This window comes from Neodiprion lecontei, chromosome 2 (genome assembly GCF_021901455.1).
Source record: "Neodiprion lecontei isolate iyNeoLeco1 chromosome 2, iyNeoLeco1.1, whole genome shotgun sequence".
Classification (NCBI taxonomy): Eukaryota; Metazoa; Arthropoda; class Insecta; order Hymenoptera; family Diprionidae; genus Neodiprion; species Neodiprion lecontei.
In genome coordinates this window covers 29058245-29075880 of record NC_060261.1, presented here as the reverse complement: position 1 = coordinate 29075880, position 17636 = coordinate 29058245, and the positions used below count along the sequence as shown (strand labels likewise).

The 17636-nt window shown below is 37.0% G+C and overlaps 1 protein-coding gene across 2 annotated transcripts; it reads left to right on the top strand.

The window, feature by feature from the left end:
* Positions 1-6603: 6603 nt before the first annotated feature.
* Positions 6604-17313, top strand: LOC107223707. Of its 2 annotated transcripts, XM_015663486.2 has the most exons (7): positions 6604-6926; positions 8221-8582; positions 9251-9331; positions 9932-10392; positions 11315-12914; positions 15059-15239; positions 16942-17313. In XM_015663486.2, exons 1-5 carry the CDS (start codon positions 6842-6844, stop codon positions 11349-11351), a joined length of 1026 nt encoding a protein of 341 aa, XP_015518972.1. In that variant the 5' UTR covers positions 6604-6841; the 3' UTR covers positions 11352-12914; positions 15059-15239; positions 16942-17313. The 2 variants fall into 2 exon arrangements, with proteins under 2 accessions (XP_015518972.1, XP_015518973.1); XM_015663487.2 differs by lacking the exon at positions 9251-9331 and having other exon boundaries at positions 6605-6926.
* Positions 17314-17636: the final 323 nt, after the last annotated feature.

Below are 17636 nucleotides of genomic sequence, written 5' to 3'. Positions count from 1 at the left end.
GCCACTTTTTCCAGAAAAGACATAAAATAAGACAGGTGACCGTCTCGGACATAAACGATTGTGTATCTGGCTACGGTTTCTGCATCCACAAAACTGCATTCAGACTGCTGCATTGTATCGCAGAGCCATGAATATTTTGAAAATAAAGATGTAAAATAAAAGAAAAAAACTCCACCATTCAGAAGCCAAAAAGAAATAATTTAAACGGTTGACGAAATTCTGCGAGTTGATTCATGATATAATACCTACGGAAAACTTATTCGAAGATCCGATTGCGCATCGATGATGATGGCAATATGATTTAAAGTAAAATAAGTGTTGTTTTTTAAATTTTGTATTCTTAATCTGTTTTAAAAATTTTTTTGTCCAAAGCTTCAAACCCCATAACCTTGTATTATATTTTGAGAAAATTCTGAAAGATTTTGGACCTTGTACGGTGAAAAAAAATCGGTGACTTGATCGCAGTTTTAATTTGAATTTGAAAAGTAGATTTGACTCGCGCCGTTTTGATTCCTGTGAATTACGAATGAAGAAATGATGACGAAAAATCGAACAGTGTGAGACAGCGAAGTGCAAAGTGCGTTGATTAATTCTGGCAAGTTGTGACTAATAAGGATTACCACCGCTCATGAAAAAGTTCGATAATGGCCTTAGTTAACCTCGTTTACGTGCTCGAGTTAATGGCTATTAAGTTTCGATACTTGCTGTTCGCTTCGCCATTAGGTAATGGGGTCAAGTTGTTTTTAGCGAACCATTATGGCTGGAGTATAATTACGAAAAGCGCGAGTAGCAGGTGTAACTTTTACATAATTACACGAATTTGAATAGATGAGAGCAATCGATCGATGGGTTGAAGTCATTATTTATAGATTGAGCGTTTGATACGATTTTTTGATCAAGTGATATGGAAGATTGGTTTGCAAAAAATCGATAATTTTTACTAATTTTATTACGAAATGGACGTAGGTTGAGTGTTTGTCAGATTATCACATTCGCAAACTATCTGATATTCAAGATCTCTTTAAAAATACAAAGGTAGAAAATACTCGAATTATAAACAAAAGCTTAGATTATGTATAATATCGATGCATCGATTCAGATCGTTTTTAAAGATCATTACTTTCTACAAATTCATTGAGATCGATGTTCTTTCAGCTGTCAATTCAACGTTTCCATTTCGTGTTGATGATAATCAATACCGGTGCATTTGGTAAAATTAAATATCAGACGATGTTGAGCAAAACTGTTTAAATGAATTTATAGAAAATTATCTTTTCAATAAAATGAACCATCGTAGAGTGAAATCGAATAAATCTAACATTTGAAGCAATTTATTCGACTAAGACCGATCACCTTTTTGATTCAATCTACTCATCGATCGTTCTTCATGCAATAAAAAAGACTTCGGTTTGTTTTTAATAATCGCAAAATTAACGTAAGTATTCTTTCAATTAGGAAAAAACATGTAATACAATTAGTAACAGTTCAAGACTGTTCAGTGATCGCAAACTAGAATTTTTTTTCACTGTACAACAGTTCAATTGATTAATCGTAGGTCTTGCAACGAATCGTTTCAATCGGATAGATGATTAATGGACACTTCGAATGAATCTAATCTTTCATCAACAGTTTACCACCGTAAAGGCGAGGGCGAAAAAATTCAACGTTAAAAAAACATTTCATTTGTGAATTATCGTCAATTCGCATGAGCCAAAGAGGTATAATTGGACGGGCGTATTAATGTTGGGATAAATAAGACGCTGCAGTATTACATACTCACACAAAGCAATCGCTGCGGAGTTGAGTATATAAATTCGAATTGCTATTCAATTTATGTTCCATGCCATCGGCTGACCCTGCGCTAGCTGCCGTGCCCCATCGCACGTGGTTGCAAAAACCGCGCTGAATTTGAATCGCACTGTTTTTTTTTCTTTGCCTCTTCCCCGACGCTTTGGGTCCATTGGTATTCTTCTCTGACCGGGCCATTCGTTATACTACGTATCATTGCAGGGGCATCGTTTTTCGACTTTAATATCATCGTGAGATATGGCGAGAGAAGGAGCGAGAGAGAGATAGAGAGAGAGAGAATCAACACTTCCGGGGGCGGGAAACCCGGAGGCTATTAAATCGGCGATCGAGATGCCAATTTTTGATTTTATCTCACCACTCGTAGAAATTATAGATTCGTTCGTCGTACAGCGATTATTGCGAATCCCGTTCTGTTTTTTGTTCTCACTTCTCCTCTTCGTTTAAATTTATTCTTCGTAAACTGCGCGATCAGTTTCAATCCCGCACCAAGAGTTTTATTGACGTAGTTGGCAATTTTCTTTTGACGCATGTTGCGCATTACTGTGAGATAATAATCTTTCAACGTTTCAGTTGAGAATTTACTTTGCGATCATTTCCTCTGCCGTTTCTTATTCGTGTTGTTTTTTTTTCGTTCCCTTAGGCTGAGAATTCATCGCACGCTTTTGCCGCGAAGGAAGTTGTTCGAGGTTTTTTTCAACGTCACATGGAATTCCTTATACGTCATATGCAAAACGTGTTACGGCGATTCGGAGACAATGGTTTTACAAGAATAATGGAAAATCTCACGGCGGTTTTTTATTGTACGGAAAGAATGGAAAACGACGAAAAGTTAACGCGCACGTTAGTGATGCTCACTAAGCTAGAAAAAAAAAATCGATGCATCGATTCAATGAGTCCTAAAAAATAATCGAACACGACGCGATTGAATCGGTAAAAATTAATCGATCGGTAGATTATTTCGTATTTTTTTTTTTTTTAAACGGTGAAATTTGAAACCAAAATTTCGTAAATTTCACTACGTAGTCTTGACAACGGAAAAGTTTTTTGATAATTTTCAGTTTCATTCAAATTATTTTTCAATTTCAGGTGTAAATATTCATGTATCTTTCCCTTATTACATCGAATAGTTACTTAATAAGTAAGAAAATGATATAAATAACTGATACTCAATTATTGGATTGAACGACCAAAAATCGATTAGTTTTGGTCATTCGTAATGCACAAACTATCATATTTTCCAGTAGAAACATAGGAAGCAGATAAAAAATTAAAAAAAAAAAAAAAAAAAAACCAAGAATAAATCTTACATTAATTTATTCTTACAGCACAGATTTTTTTCCCCGTTGAAATTCAGTAGGCAAAAATAATCACCCGTTATATTTTGGCGGCACGTTTCGGTGCATCACGTAGACAAATGTATGAGAGAGGCAAGAAAACTTTTTTGCGAGCCCGCAATCAGCCTGGGCGAGAGTTAGATCTCGAATACTAAATTGGTGGGAGCGAAATATCGAGGCCAGAGAAGCTAGACGGAGCTATAATATAATAAGATGGGCTAGCTGAAACAAAGAGTTCGCGTGTAGATTGGCAACTTGCTACATAATGTAATTCAAGTATTATCTCATCCTCAGACAAAATGGCGCGGCAGTACGAAATACAAATTGCCGATAATGGGGTGAAATGCAAATTCTATGAATCATGCGATATATTTTGGTAATGTTTCTATCTTTCATGATTCACATAGACCGAGAGATATTTCTGATAGTCGTCAATACTACACAAAGGCCCTTGACTATTGTCATTTATTTCGATAACCGTAAGACGCCGCGTTTTCAGTACACTGAGAGAAATTTTTATTTCCGGTTAACGCTCAGTCCTTGACTATTTTCATTTTTTACCGCAATCGAAAAATATAGTTCCAGGTAGAAAATGAAAATTAGTTTTCTAGCTGTTACCGGAAAGTCTAGTATCCGTTACTGTTCTTTCTCATTACGATCACTGTTGATATATTTTCTTGCAACTGTTGCGAAAATTTAATGCTTGTGCAAGAATAAATTGACGTTAAAGCCCTGTTTGACTAAAAAAGTAGAGTAAACCTCAAAAACTGATTTTGCGTTGCAATTAGCAAAAAAGGATCGACGATAGCGCAAAATTGTTGGGCGTACCTCGTTTTTCCTAATTCCAACAACATCCGAACAGTTTTTTTTAACGATACCTGTTTTACTGAATTTTTCTTCATCTTGCAATTGTTGCGATAATTCAATGATGAAGCAATGGTAAAAAAACGTAGTATTGACGATCAACTATAATCATAATAAATAGTTACTTGTAACACATTTTTTTTCTTGTTTCAAATTTTTATTTTCTAGAAAATATAAAGAAAAAAAATTTTACAGCGTGTCTTATGCAACGCTTTCAATCCGTTTAAACTCTGCGTGCACCAGGCAGGACGTTGGCATCAAATTTAAGGCTTCCAGGGACAAAAAGAAACAAATAAAAAAAAATAATAATAATATTGCACATTGTTCGGAATGCATAATCGATTATCACACATCGTCATACGCCCGTATAACGATGATCAAAGGATGCGATCCTCGTATTCATTGACATTCGTTTATTGAGTGACGCCACAACTTCCGGCCTATAAGAAACTAAATTTTCATGCTGTGTACGGGCGATCCTTTTCAAACTTCGCAACCATTTCAGTTTCATTCCCAACGACTTCCTTTCAACTCAACAATATACGAATATACATCAAATTTTGTCTACTTTCCGTTGTTCTTGCAGATTTTTAAACTGACCCGTCTGACCGGTTAAACGTTATCAAAGTCATCTGGAAACGGTCATTTGATCATCATCAGAGAAAATTCTAATTAGTCCAGATTTATGGTTAGCAAATATTGCCAAGTTTTAGTGTATTAATCCTAATTTCTTTTTTTTTTGTTTTACGTAGAAAACATCATATATACGATTATTTACACTATCAACGCAGTTACTGGCTGCATAATTATGCTTCAAATATTTTTAATGGCTTCGAGTTACGGTTGATTCGTAATATGTTGAAATTTTTTGCACATTTTATTACAAAATCTGATCAGGAAACAATAATTTTTCGAATGTGTGTACGAATGTTCCAATAAGCGTAAAAAACAAATTCTTTGGATATATGATATCCTAGATTTATCGGCACCCGTTGGAACGTTGAACAAACCGTTGATATTTTTACTGAAAAATAGCGAATCTTTCAAAATTTCATAAATTTTCAATCTACATTCTTTCAATCTTTTATTCGTAAGGAATGTAAAAAAAATAATTTCATGTATGGCGGTAAAATATTGCAAAAGAAATGTTTTTTCGATAAAAATAAATATCATTTGATTCGAAAAAAAAAAAAAACCCGGCGATAAAAACAATTTGTGTTATCAAGTAAAACCACGTTCATTTGTATAAACAAAACATTTCTTTGGCCACATTTGGTAAATTCAAGAAACATTTTTCCTTCTGCATGTGGAAGTGCGGCAGGAAAACTTGGAGCGATTATGAAAATTTGAAAAAATAACGCGGGACGCGCATCGATGTGGATTTTCGGTACAAGTCCCATAACGGTGCAAGGCCCAAAGTAAAAATTGTCAAATCGGGAACCTCGAGATTTGAGAAGAATCGTCCGTAGCGATCTATTACGTTATACACCGTGTACCCCATATAATACATCCCGTGCCGTCTTCGCGAGCTGTAATGATCGATGCGATCGTGTGTCTGGATCGGTTTCTCCTGAGCGACTGCAACACACAGTGACAACTTTGTGTGATCCTCAAGTCCCATAATCAAAAGTCAGAAGGAGTCCAGTGGCGGTGGCCGGTAACATCATGTCAGGAATTTTAAGTCGACAGACTTACGTCGAAGATCCGCCTTCGCCCCGTGTGCCTCTGTACCTTGGATCACTCATGATCCATCCTCGATCGACTGACAGATTCAGAGTCTGACAGTCAGAACGATGAATGAACGAACCGCCGGGATGACAGAATGAAGTTTGATGAAAATGCTCACTTTGCTTTCCATTTCCTCGTTCCGACGGTCTCGCATCGCTTAAACTTTTAGGCGATAATTTTGAGGATTAATATTGGGATGACAGAGCCGACTTTTAGAGTAAAATCGTTTCAGCCGAGACGGGTAAACGAATTCAACAGCGGTCGATGGCATTACGCGATTCATCGTGCGTTCGGTGTAATATATGTGACTCATGCCGCGGGTAGGTAAAGAAAATAAGAAGATGGATAGGTGCACGGCACACGGGGTTATTCTGCATAACTATCTTTCATCGCCGTTAGCAAATTCATTCTGGAGGTAATTTTTGCGCCCGGCGAAAAAAGGACGGAGGTAAGGAAAGAGAGGAGCGAAGTGCGTTTTGGTATTCCCGACAAATGGAACGGACGTAACCTGACTGGGAATCGAGAGAGCGGAGAACCAAGGGGTGACTTTTTTGCTTCGCGAATAAGAAGCGCCGCGTCGCGTCTTCCGAAATTGAAAATGAGGGGGTGAAATCCCAGCATCGATGTTAGAGTCGAGGATCGCGGTATCGAGGAATCCGAGGAGAAGGAGGAGGCCTAAATTTTGATGAATTCACAATTAATTCATTAGATTCAACTCCTGCGAGAGACTTGCGATGATGATCACGTAGGGACGCGTGTCCATGCGTGCCAGAGTAACGCAACGCGGTGTGACAGAACCGAGATGTTCTTTGGAGGGGGTTGAACATCCCGCAAATACTGTACAGCCATGGTATAAAAGGAATTGCAGAGAGACGAAGACACGAATGACAAACCATTTGCACCAGCCACGCAAGTATACCTCGAGTAGTGTACCTTGTACATCGAGTCTGAAGAATTTTCAAGCAGATTACGGACAAACGTTTCGTTAATTCGGGTATCGAACCCACGACGATCATCCACGGTGTTTCAAAACAATCGATTTTTGACAAGAAAATTTAATACCGGATACGTCGCATTCGATCGCAGTCTCAACAGGATCTTTAGCCATGACTTCGTACTTGACACTGGCACTAGCTACGGTTGCGATTTCCGCAACGATATCCACAGCTCGAGTCATTCCGGCAGAACCTCGTGAGTATAGAATCCACCGTACATAACTGTCCGACAGGCTGGAATAGAATTATTTTTTTGGAGTTTTTTTAAACAGTTTTTACATACCGTTTTGCGCTAATTTGTTCCTCGGTGTTTTTTCTTACAGATTTTTCACGAGTTTATTCGCAATTGTTGTTCGCCGGATGGTTATGGGTTTTTTTTTTTTTTTTTTTTAATTGCTTTTTACCGTTTATCGATTAGATATTTTTTTTCTGATTTTGCACCTATTTACTTGTCGATTTCCGAAAACATTTTCTCACTGATTACGTACCGCCAGTTTTCTTCCTTATCCGCTGTTTTTTTGATATTCTCAAATAAATTCATCGCGCCGATAATATTAATCGATTTGCTGATATTTTCCAGTATAATCGTAATGTTATGTTACCACCCATTTTCAAAAATTAAACCTATAGCAAACGAATGTTGTTGACCTGTAGGATATTTAATTGGATAAATTACTCAGTGAAAACAATTTAAAAAAATCAGGTATTCTGTACGATATTTGTTTGACTCTGAGGTTTATTACGGGTTTCAGCTTAATGATCGAACGCATCGTTGGTTTCAGAAATCAGATCTAATTAACCTCCATCCTACGTAAACAGAGATCGGCAAATTCGTCTTCCGTCATTTTCTGGTCTACTTTCAATAAATTATTTCCTCTCAACGGCAGCTCGTTTAGTAATATTTTAGTACAGTAGAAAGGCAGATAATTATAAGACTATATAGTAAAATAAAGTATCGGTATTGACCGTGAAATTGTAAAGGTTGAATATTCAGCGTGATCACTTCATTGATCAAATGAAACTATTACTTAACGGCCTCGGGTTCAACGTTCTCAAACTGGCCGAATGAATAGCCATTCGCAGTTTTAGTCCTCCTCTTTTCACCGTCTCTGTCTAAATTAGTCGCTACACCGCAATACCGATTTTCACTCCCCCCTCCCCGTGAAAGCCTAGATTCAGCAATATTAACACCGATAGAAATTTCTAATTATCGTTACAATACAGTTTTAAAATTTTTTTCACTCTACCAAAAAATTATTACTAGTCAAAAAATCCAGTGCAAGTTGCTATTCTTTTTGATTACGATCACTCTTACTATATTTTTCTTCAACTGTTGCAATGATTTGATGTCGGCGCAGGAATAAACTGATGTCAGGGTATTATTTGAGTGAAAAAAATGTTCCAATACCCAGGAAAAGTTTTATCGAGAACTACGTTTTCTTGTAATTCCAGCGATATTTAAACCGCCATTGAAACGATACGCTTTTCAGTGTCCGTGATGCTCGACGCCTACGGAAACCCGGTTCTGTTCCTGAGGGAAAAACGGGCCCCGTTAAGACCCGTGGTTCCGCAACGTGCCATGATGTTCACAGGATATTACAGACCGGCGAGAAGATCCGAAGACGGCGATCAAGCCACGGGGGTATTTGCCCAAGGGAATTCAGTCAGTGGAGGAGCTTATCTCGGCGGAATTCCACCGACTGGCTTGAAAAACGGACCGGAACCGATCGACGAACCCGAGTTATCCAGCGCCCAGGCTGAAGCCGCACCGGAAGCTGGAAATCCGAATCTTGGATTCCCTGACGATGATCAACAAGTTCAGGAACAACCCGATGCCGGATTTTCTCCCCAGGTACGCGTGGCTATTTTTGTTACATTTTTGCCGAAGACTGGCTAAATTTCTATCGTTTTGTAAATTCCCGATTGAAGGTTATTGTGAAAAAGAGAAAAACAGTTTATTGAAACTCCGGGAGACTCATAAATCGTATCGATTTCATTAAATGCGGTTTCTTTCTTGTAGTCTTATTTGGAATATGAATTTTTATCGTTTTCATGCAAATCAAGAATAAAAACAAAAACAGAATGTTAACGGGATTCTCGGAGAGATTTTAACGATGTTTTGCTATTCGTAAGCGAGATTTTATATCCCTGTCATTCACGGCCAAGGATAACTGGTGGGTGAATTAAATATTCTACACAAAGCTGGTCAAAGGATGATTAGATATGGTTCGTTGGGTACGTTCGGAAACTAACTTCGCCAGCGATAAAAATTCCCTAGGATAGTGGCAGAGCTGCTCGCAAAATCGGCAGTGCAAAAGAGATAAAAGATGGCTTACAGCGCTGGCAATTAATTTCGGAACGCACCCAGAGTATGCAATTATTATTTTAACGTCGATAATGGCTCTTGATGCATAAGCATAGAAGTGGGCTTTCTGATTTCACCAAATGGCGTGAATACAACGATATTTTAAAAAAATCACTCCATCACCACGGCAAACTGATTGATTAACTGTTTTATAGAAACCGTCAGTATTCACTGGCGAGAATGATGCGGCGTCTGGCGGTCACCTCGGAACTACTACTTTCAGTACTAGTTGCAAGGTAAAGCAGAAATCTCCTTGCCATGAAAATTAAAAACACAAAAGAAACCATAAAAATAGTTGTACGTTCTTGGGGGAATGATGAGTTTTGGAAAAAAAAAAAATTGTTTCTCCTTCTCCTTTTCGACTTTTTCTTTTTTATCCCACTGGAGTGTCAGATAGAATGATATCACGACTCGTTCGAAAATCTTCGATACAATTTGACATCTTCAGGTTACGTTGCATCGAGAATTTGAAATAGTTAAAACCGACGGATCAGCTTCAATTCAACATAACCTCGAAATGTTTGCGCTAGTTAAAATTTCGCGCCAAGTTGGCCGAACCGGACAGAGGTGACCAGCTTGTCTAAGCAGATGAAAAACTTGGCGCATGCGCAATTATGTCTTTAAGTTTCCTTGCGACTATTGCGATAATTGGAAAGACGATCAACGTCTAACGTAGAAACGTGCGGTTTTTTAGATTTTAACGCAGTTTGCCGATACAACGGTTTTCCAAACTTTGAACACAACTCATTAATCCGTGTAAAAAAGTAAATACCGGAAAAGTTATACCCAAATTCAATTGTTACCATCAAAATTGAGCCACAAAATTCTCCTTCCAGGACCAGCCCGAGACGCCAATTGCGAATCCAGAGCCTCTGCCAAACGACGTGGAGGAAGGAGAAGCGGGCGTCGAAGCTCCGGAGGATTCTGCAGCACCGGAAGAAGCGGGTCAGCCACCAGCTCCCGAGGGTCCGACGGTGTTGGCGCAGCGTCCGTCGGTAAAGAAGGGGAAAAAGCGACCGATCGTTCCGGAAGCTGACGAGGATGACGAGGACGACTTCGAGGACGACGAATCCGTCGCGCCATCCTGGCCGGTCACCGGAAACCGACGACAGGGCGGCTACGTTCCCAACCTGAACAACTTCTTCCCCATGATGTTCAGCTTCCCTGGAATATCCAGGCGCGCTGGATCCTCGGGTTCGCTTCCTGGCGTCGTCACTGCTATCGCCAACAGCTACTCAACCGGGAAAAGCGGCGTTGCTAGTTCCATTGCTACAGCTTACGGCGGAGCTCCGAACGGGTGAGTTGAGACGAAAGACAATTAGGGGTGAAAATGTAGGAGGATTTTGATTACGACAGGAGGGTCGAAGCATCGAAACTTCAAAGATGTGAAGATCTGTTTTATGGAATTTGCGGAAATGTAGAAGGGTCAAAGTATGGAAAGCCAAAGTACGGAATCGTAAGAATAAATAACAATGTGGCAAGCACAGTCCTAGAATTGTGAAAATTCTATGTTTTCGTTTCGTTTACTATACACTTTTTTTTTATATTTTGACACTGAGAAAAATTTCATTTCTTATGATGACTATAAAAATTCGGGAAGACAGGTATCGTTAAAAAAACTGTCTGAATATTGTTGGAATTACGAGAAACGAGGTACGCGTAACCATTTTGCGCTATCGTCGATCCTTTTTTGCTAATAGCAACGCAAAATCAGTTTCCGGGGTTTACTCTACTTTTTTAGTCAAATAAGGCTTTAACGTCAATCTATCGTTGCACAAGCATTAAATTTTCGCAACAATTACAAGAAAATATAGCAACAGTGATCGTAGTGAGAAAGAATAGTAACGGTTACTAGACTTTCCGGTAACAGCTTAATTCCTTGATTATAACTCAATGAATAAGGAATTGATTTGTTCCTGTTTTCTAGCTAAGTAGCTCATGTTTCACAATTAATAAATTTATCCAACCTCAGGAAAAATTCGCATACAAATGATTAAAAAATAATGTTCAATTAAGTCATCTTTCCGAAGCATCAAATAATTCTATGTGGTTCTTTACTTCGAGTAATGTGAACACATTGTAAAACATTTATTCGCTAATTTGTTTTCGTCCGTTTATTTCGATCGGACCTTTCATTCTAATGACTTGAGAAAAAAATTCTCCAAGCCTCACGGGTGATATAAGTCACGTTTAACGAAGGTTTCTCCTTCTTATTTCAGGAAGAAGGCGAGGCGCACACCTGTTGCGGAGGAATAAATCTCAACCTGTCCGAACAAGAGTCTGAAATGTCAATGTTAAAGCCAAGTATATACGCACACACACACACACACACACGCATACATGCATAGACATTTTTTCTACAACTCGATCCGCGAACGTGAAGAAAGACACGAAGAACTTCTGAAATTCCAGTTTTGGCAACTTCCATACGACAACTTTTTAGGCAGATACGAGGTGGCCGAAAATCGTGTCACAGAGAAAATATTGTCATGTATTTATATAATACACAAATAATTCGATTCCTTTTTACGCATGTACGTGAAATTAAAGTTTACGTAATAAATAAATACACAAAAAATTGAAATTTAATCTGTGTAAAGCGATGACGTTTGTCTGGTCACAGAAAAATATGGAAAATAAATATACTTAAAATATACGTTTACATACACGTATATTGTGTTTATATGTCGATGGAGACATTCGATCTATGCGGAGCTGTTATACCTTGTAACACTCTTCCACTCTCTTAACCTTGATTTTTTTTTTACAAACGTTAATCATTCCGAGACGGCCATTCACTTAGAGAGGTTGGTTGGGAAGATATCGATATTTTTCATTAGTTTTATTGCGAGATTGCCACGTATATTGAGCAATTGTCAAATTATTATATCCGTTAGCTACGAAGGTCAATATTCAATATTTCGAATGACCGATGTATAGAAATTTCAAACATGCGAAAATAAAATAACGAAAGATGAATTGCTAGAAATCTTGTTTTTCGTTATTTTTATTTTCACATGCTTGAAATTTCGAAATATTTACCCTTCCGAGTCTTGATCCTCATCCCATCCTCAAAACACAGAAATAGAGAATACTGGAATTATTAATAAAACCTTAGACATCGGTGCATCTGAATTAATTGATTTGAGATTGCTTAAAAAATTGTTCGAAATCTAGTAGATTCTATCGTTTCTCGAAACACCAATAAAAAAGAATTTGTCGGCTTGTTAGAAAAGCCAAATGTTTCCACCACCGGCAAGTAACTTTCTGCAATCACAGCGACTATCCGATTACACGAGGTCAATTTGAGCAAAAAATTTACAGGCTCTTTGCAACTAGTAAACAGAAAACATGTCAGCGGAATCAATATATTCTCGAGTCTGGGAATCGCGGTGCAAATAATTTGTTTTTTCAATGTCCCGTCTGTTAAAAGCGTGGATGATGATGATGGGAGTAAAAATAATATTACCGCTATTATTATTGTTATTATTATTGTCAATTAAAATATCGTAAAAATAATGAGACGTAGTAAGAAAAGTACGTCAGACGATACCGCAGATTTTGATAACGGTAAATCTGATTGAGAATTATGTGTACGACTGGTAATAAACAGAAGTGTATCCCATATGAATGGGTGATGGTGAGAGGTGATCAAGCGTTACGGGTGATTCCCGAGGTGAAAAAGAGGACAAGAGAATTAAAGAAGCAGAGAGAGGATCGAAGGCGGTGGAATGGATGGGAAAATTAGTGGATAAAAAACATTCCGGATTCGTTACGATCGTTTGCGGCGCAAAATAAATAAGAGAATTCAATGCCCAGGTATCGTATTTTACACGTGTATTTATACCTAATGGATATCCGGTTGTGGAAAATTTATCATAAGTCCTACAGCCTACGCGTATAAGACCTCAGCGAGTCGGCGGAAAAACAGGCTTAATTAATGTTTTAATGCAAAAAGGCATTTCTGATGCACGTATTTACACGGAATTTAATATTCGACGATCGTTATGGTGTTGCATATAACGGATAAATAATTTTTTATCCTGGGGAATTATGTACGCATACACTGAGAAAAATTTTTAGTTCCGGTTAACGTTCGGTCCTTGAGTATTTTCATTTTTTATCAAAATCGAAAAATACAGTTCTAGGTAGAAAATGAAAATTAGTTTTGTAGCTGTTACCGGAAAGTCTAGTATCCGTTACTATTCTTTCTCATTACGATCACTGTTACTATATTTTCTTGTAACTGTTGCGAAAATTTAATGCTTGTGCAACAATAAATTGACGTTAAAGCCTTATTTGACTAAAAAAGTAGAGTAAGCCTCACAAACTGAATTTGCTTTGCAATTACCAAAAAAAGATCGACGATAGCGCAAAATGGTTACGCGTACCTCGTTTTTAGTAATTCCAACAATATTCAAATAGTTTTTTTAACGATAATTGTTTTACTGAATTTTTCTAGTTACTGTAACAAATGAAATTTTTCTCAGTGTATAAAATGTCATATTTGATTCAGCTCTCGCTGTATGTATGAAAAAATTAAAAACGATGACGATGCAAACGGAATTCGAAATTGCGTTTTTGACGCCGATTCCGGAACGATACATGCATCAGTTATTTAGGAGTGAGAAAATTTCATCACTGCGGTGTATATTGCAATAAGAACGAATCTAAATTGTATCGACGCTGCAAGTCTGGAGCACACGACTAAAAAATTCCGATAATTACATCGAAGCGCATTTTTATAAATCGAAGAAAGAATTCGGGTTGAGATCATCCTCGAAATCGTCTCGGTTTGCGCACCGTTCAAACGAATTAAAATTTATTCAGCCAGATCGAGAAAATGTTGTTTACTCAAAAAAAAAAATCAAGTTTGCTGAAGAGAACGTTTGGGTATGGAATTAATTAAGACATCATCGATACTAATAGTTTGCAATCATTTAAAAGTTATTCCTATAGTTTTGAGATTTCATTCATGACTGACCGAAGTACAAAGAAAACGAGATCAGGACACGAATTTTATTTCTACATCACTGATCCGATCTACCGAAAATTGTATTTATTAGTCTGTACAAAATTGACGCTTGAAATTCCGAGAAATCCACATCGAATCCACAAAAATTTAGCGATAAAAAATCCAATGCGATTAAATTTTAATCACAGCTTTGGACTGGCGATTAGACGTAAGAAACGTCTCCGAAATTCAAGAAATAAGAGACAGTGACCATCTGATTGTGAGTTAAAGATTAGGAAAAGAGGTGAAAAATCTCCTTCGATATTATTTTCGCCAATGATGGTGAACTAGAATGAACCAATTTCCCTATTATGTAGTAAAAACAAATTCAAGCAATTTCATATAACATAACCTAACACATCAAGAATTGAAGAACAGGTTTTACGATCAGAACGTTGAAAATATTTGAACTCTGATGCACTTGATCCGATCTCAATGTTTTTATGCTTATTTTGTTCACCACAGAGACTTTCGGAGATACCGTAAAAAAATTAATACAAATATGGTTATCACCAGAGTCTTGTTAACTAAAAAAAAAAATAATTAAAAAAAAAAAAACGGATTAAACTATCTTGAATGTATCGATTATAAAACGTTTTTCGAATTAGTTAATATCTTAGATTTTGTTAGAAATTGCTCGGCATCATTTCTATCACGTAATAGTGTCGTTGTTTCATTCTTGCTGACCATAATTGGTACAAATAATATTGCATTGGAGATTTTCAGACGTTTGTTCTTCGTCTTCTCAATTTTCATTCAAAGGGTCAATTCGTACTAAAATTCTTACCAGTGGTTCTCAGGCGTTAAGTTACGACCCCTGAAAATTAGCCGGACCTTCCGTGACCGTTAATACGTCTGTATACGAGTTCAGAAAGTATGCGAAAAATTGCACTAACCAGTCAGAGAATGAAGTCACGACGAGCGAAAATATTTTGGCATCTCAATTCAGGTTTCAGTTGGTATAAAAGTGGAGATCCGAAAATGAACCCGGCAGTCTTCGGTTCACTTTCGTCCAGGTAGATCTCTTCCTCTTTCTGCATCTACGCCTCACTTTACAAACATGGCGAGGCACACGCTGTTTCTTGTATTGGTGTTAGTGATTGTAACAATGGCCGCTGCCATGCCCCGAGGTAATTATATCAACATATTTTTTTATTCGCATAGTCAGCCAGTAATTTACGAGCAAATAACCACCGAAGTGTAAAGTCGATTAGCAAAGTGGACGAATCAATATTTTCTACGGTTGCGGTTACTTTTGCATACGCGAGACCAATTTTCTGCACATTATTGACTTCTAATAAGCAACTAATTCATTCACGGTAAAATCTGATCGTAGAACGTACGATACTGTCAACATTTTCGATATTAAGAAGACGCTGTAGTCAATCTTTACCGACCGAGTTAAATGTCACTTGTTTTGATTATGCTGTAAGAACACCTCTGATGGGGAATAACCAAAGTCAGCGGAATTTTAGATGCAATGCGGAATACAAATACTAAGAAAAGTTTTCCTTTTTAAACAACAATAATGCCAAGAAATGTATTCTCAGTGTTGAATTATAATTTATTGCCGTTATTCTAGCTTGAAACCAAAAAGTTTTTGGATATTTTTGTTCGGTATTGGATGTAGAATTGCACTTATTGCGACATTTTTGCATCAGTGCTGTGTAGGCTTTGATAATAGTCAAAATATGTGACATTTTATTCGGTCGGTAAAGAAGTACTAAATAGCTTTCCCTTAACCACAGAATTTTTGGGATATCTTATTTTTTTAATTATGACAAATGTCGATTGCTCTGTAAGATGGAAAGTCTGTTGCCATGGACTGGAGTTCCAAAAAGTTTTGAAATTTTGTGAAATTGAGCTATCAAGAGTGTTTGTGGTCTGTGATTTCAAATTTAATCCTGGCATTTTTCGAATTTGTTCAACCTCGTCCTCTACAGTTAATTTGAATTTAGTAAAGTCCGACTTTAAGAAAATACAGTTTGTTGTGTATTCAACTGTTTTAAAGCAATTTCCAACTATTAAGTATTGGTTTGCGTAGTTTTTTTTTAAATTATATATTTGTAAAAATATAGATTTTAGTGCTAAACACAAAAGAAAAATAAATAAATAAAATCGGAAATTATTTGGTATAATAAAATCAAGTATTGAAAATATTGAGCCTTAGGCAGTGAAGGTCTGTAACGTAAAGAAGAATACCTAGTAATAATGCACGATTTGTCCGGTGCGTGAAATTCAGAATCTTATTATTAATTATTTTTTATTTGCCAATATTTTTAGAGACAAATTTGACCTTCACTTTATCCTGCCAAGCTTCGCAACACGTTCTAAATTCACTGTCACAATTTCTTGGTTTTCAATTACCCGATTATGTGCAGAAAATCATTCCGTACATAACCACGAACATTTTTTCCCAAACTTTCCTTTCTATTGAAACTTGAAACCGTAAAAATCACTCTCAAAATAATTCACGAGCAAAAAACTGACACCGTGTAAGTTTCGTGGTCAAACAAATTTTTGCATCCAATTCGTAATTATGATGTAGAATTTAATAACACCAATACTTGCGGATTGAAAATAGTTTCTGTAAATTTCCACGTTCTCAAAAACGAAACGGTAGAATGTCGAAGAATTTCTACAATTAGTTTTCACGGACGATGAGAATATCTTTTTTCTCGAAATCGACGAATTAACTCGATTGGTTAACGAAAGAAGAAAAATTAATATCTTAGCTGTAATCGAATGTTTTTAAACTTAATTTTGTGCTTCGTTTTTTACTCTTTTAAATTCTTCTTCGATTTTCATAAATTTATTTCGTTTCATTTTCAGTCTTCGAAAGGGTTAAGCGATCTCCGGATCCGACTCATTGGAATAAACATCGCTATGGTAACATAGGCTACTACGCAGTCCCTAGTTATGGTGGCTATGGCTACAACCCTCAACCATATTGGGGGGGTGGTGGATTTTCCTCAGCTTCGGCGTATTCGATTAATGGCTTTTCTGGTGCGAGTGCGAATGCAGCGTCATTTGGTAGATAAGGACGCCTCTGAAAAGCCCCAGTTGATCGAATGGTGTCGGTTTTGCCGTGGATGATTGCGACGGTGTTACACAAACTGATATATAATGACAAGTGTATAATAATTATCGTACGATAAGTGAAAAAAAAAAAAAAATAAAACATTGTAATTTTGTCACTATAAATATTGTATACCGTGATTTTAATCGATCATTTAAAAATTCTATGTAGATACATTTCTATGGTCCGTGTATTGATTAATTGAACCACTTTTACCCTCCAATCCTTGGATATATATTTTGTAACTGAAATCAGTGCTGATACCGAATTTTCAGAATTATCGAAACGTTAAACAATTTCGTATAATACAGCTGTGTATGTAACTGTGAAGAGTGGTACATTATATAAATATTAACCGTATATTAAATCGATGATCGTGTGTTTTATTTGCATTGGCGTTAAAAAGATGACTGAAACTCAATTTATTTCCGACCGCAAGAAATTATGT

Excerpts from the sequence above, each read along its gene's own strand:
- LOC107223707 (XM_015663486.2), top strand. The coding sequence starts at position 6,842 with ATGACTTCGTACTTGACACTGGCACTAGCTACGGTTGCGATTTCCGCA. Across the intron at positions 9,332-9,931 it reads CTTTCAGTACTAGTTGCAAG|GACCAGCCCGAGACGCCAAT; the intron begins GTAAAGCAGAAA and ends TTCTCCTTCCAG. Across the intron at positions 10,393-11,314 it reads TACGGCGGAGCTCCGAACGG|GAAGAAGGCGAGGCGCACAC; the intron begins GTGAGTTGAGAC and ends TTCTTATTTCAG.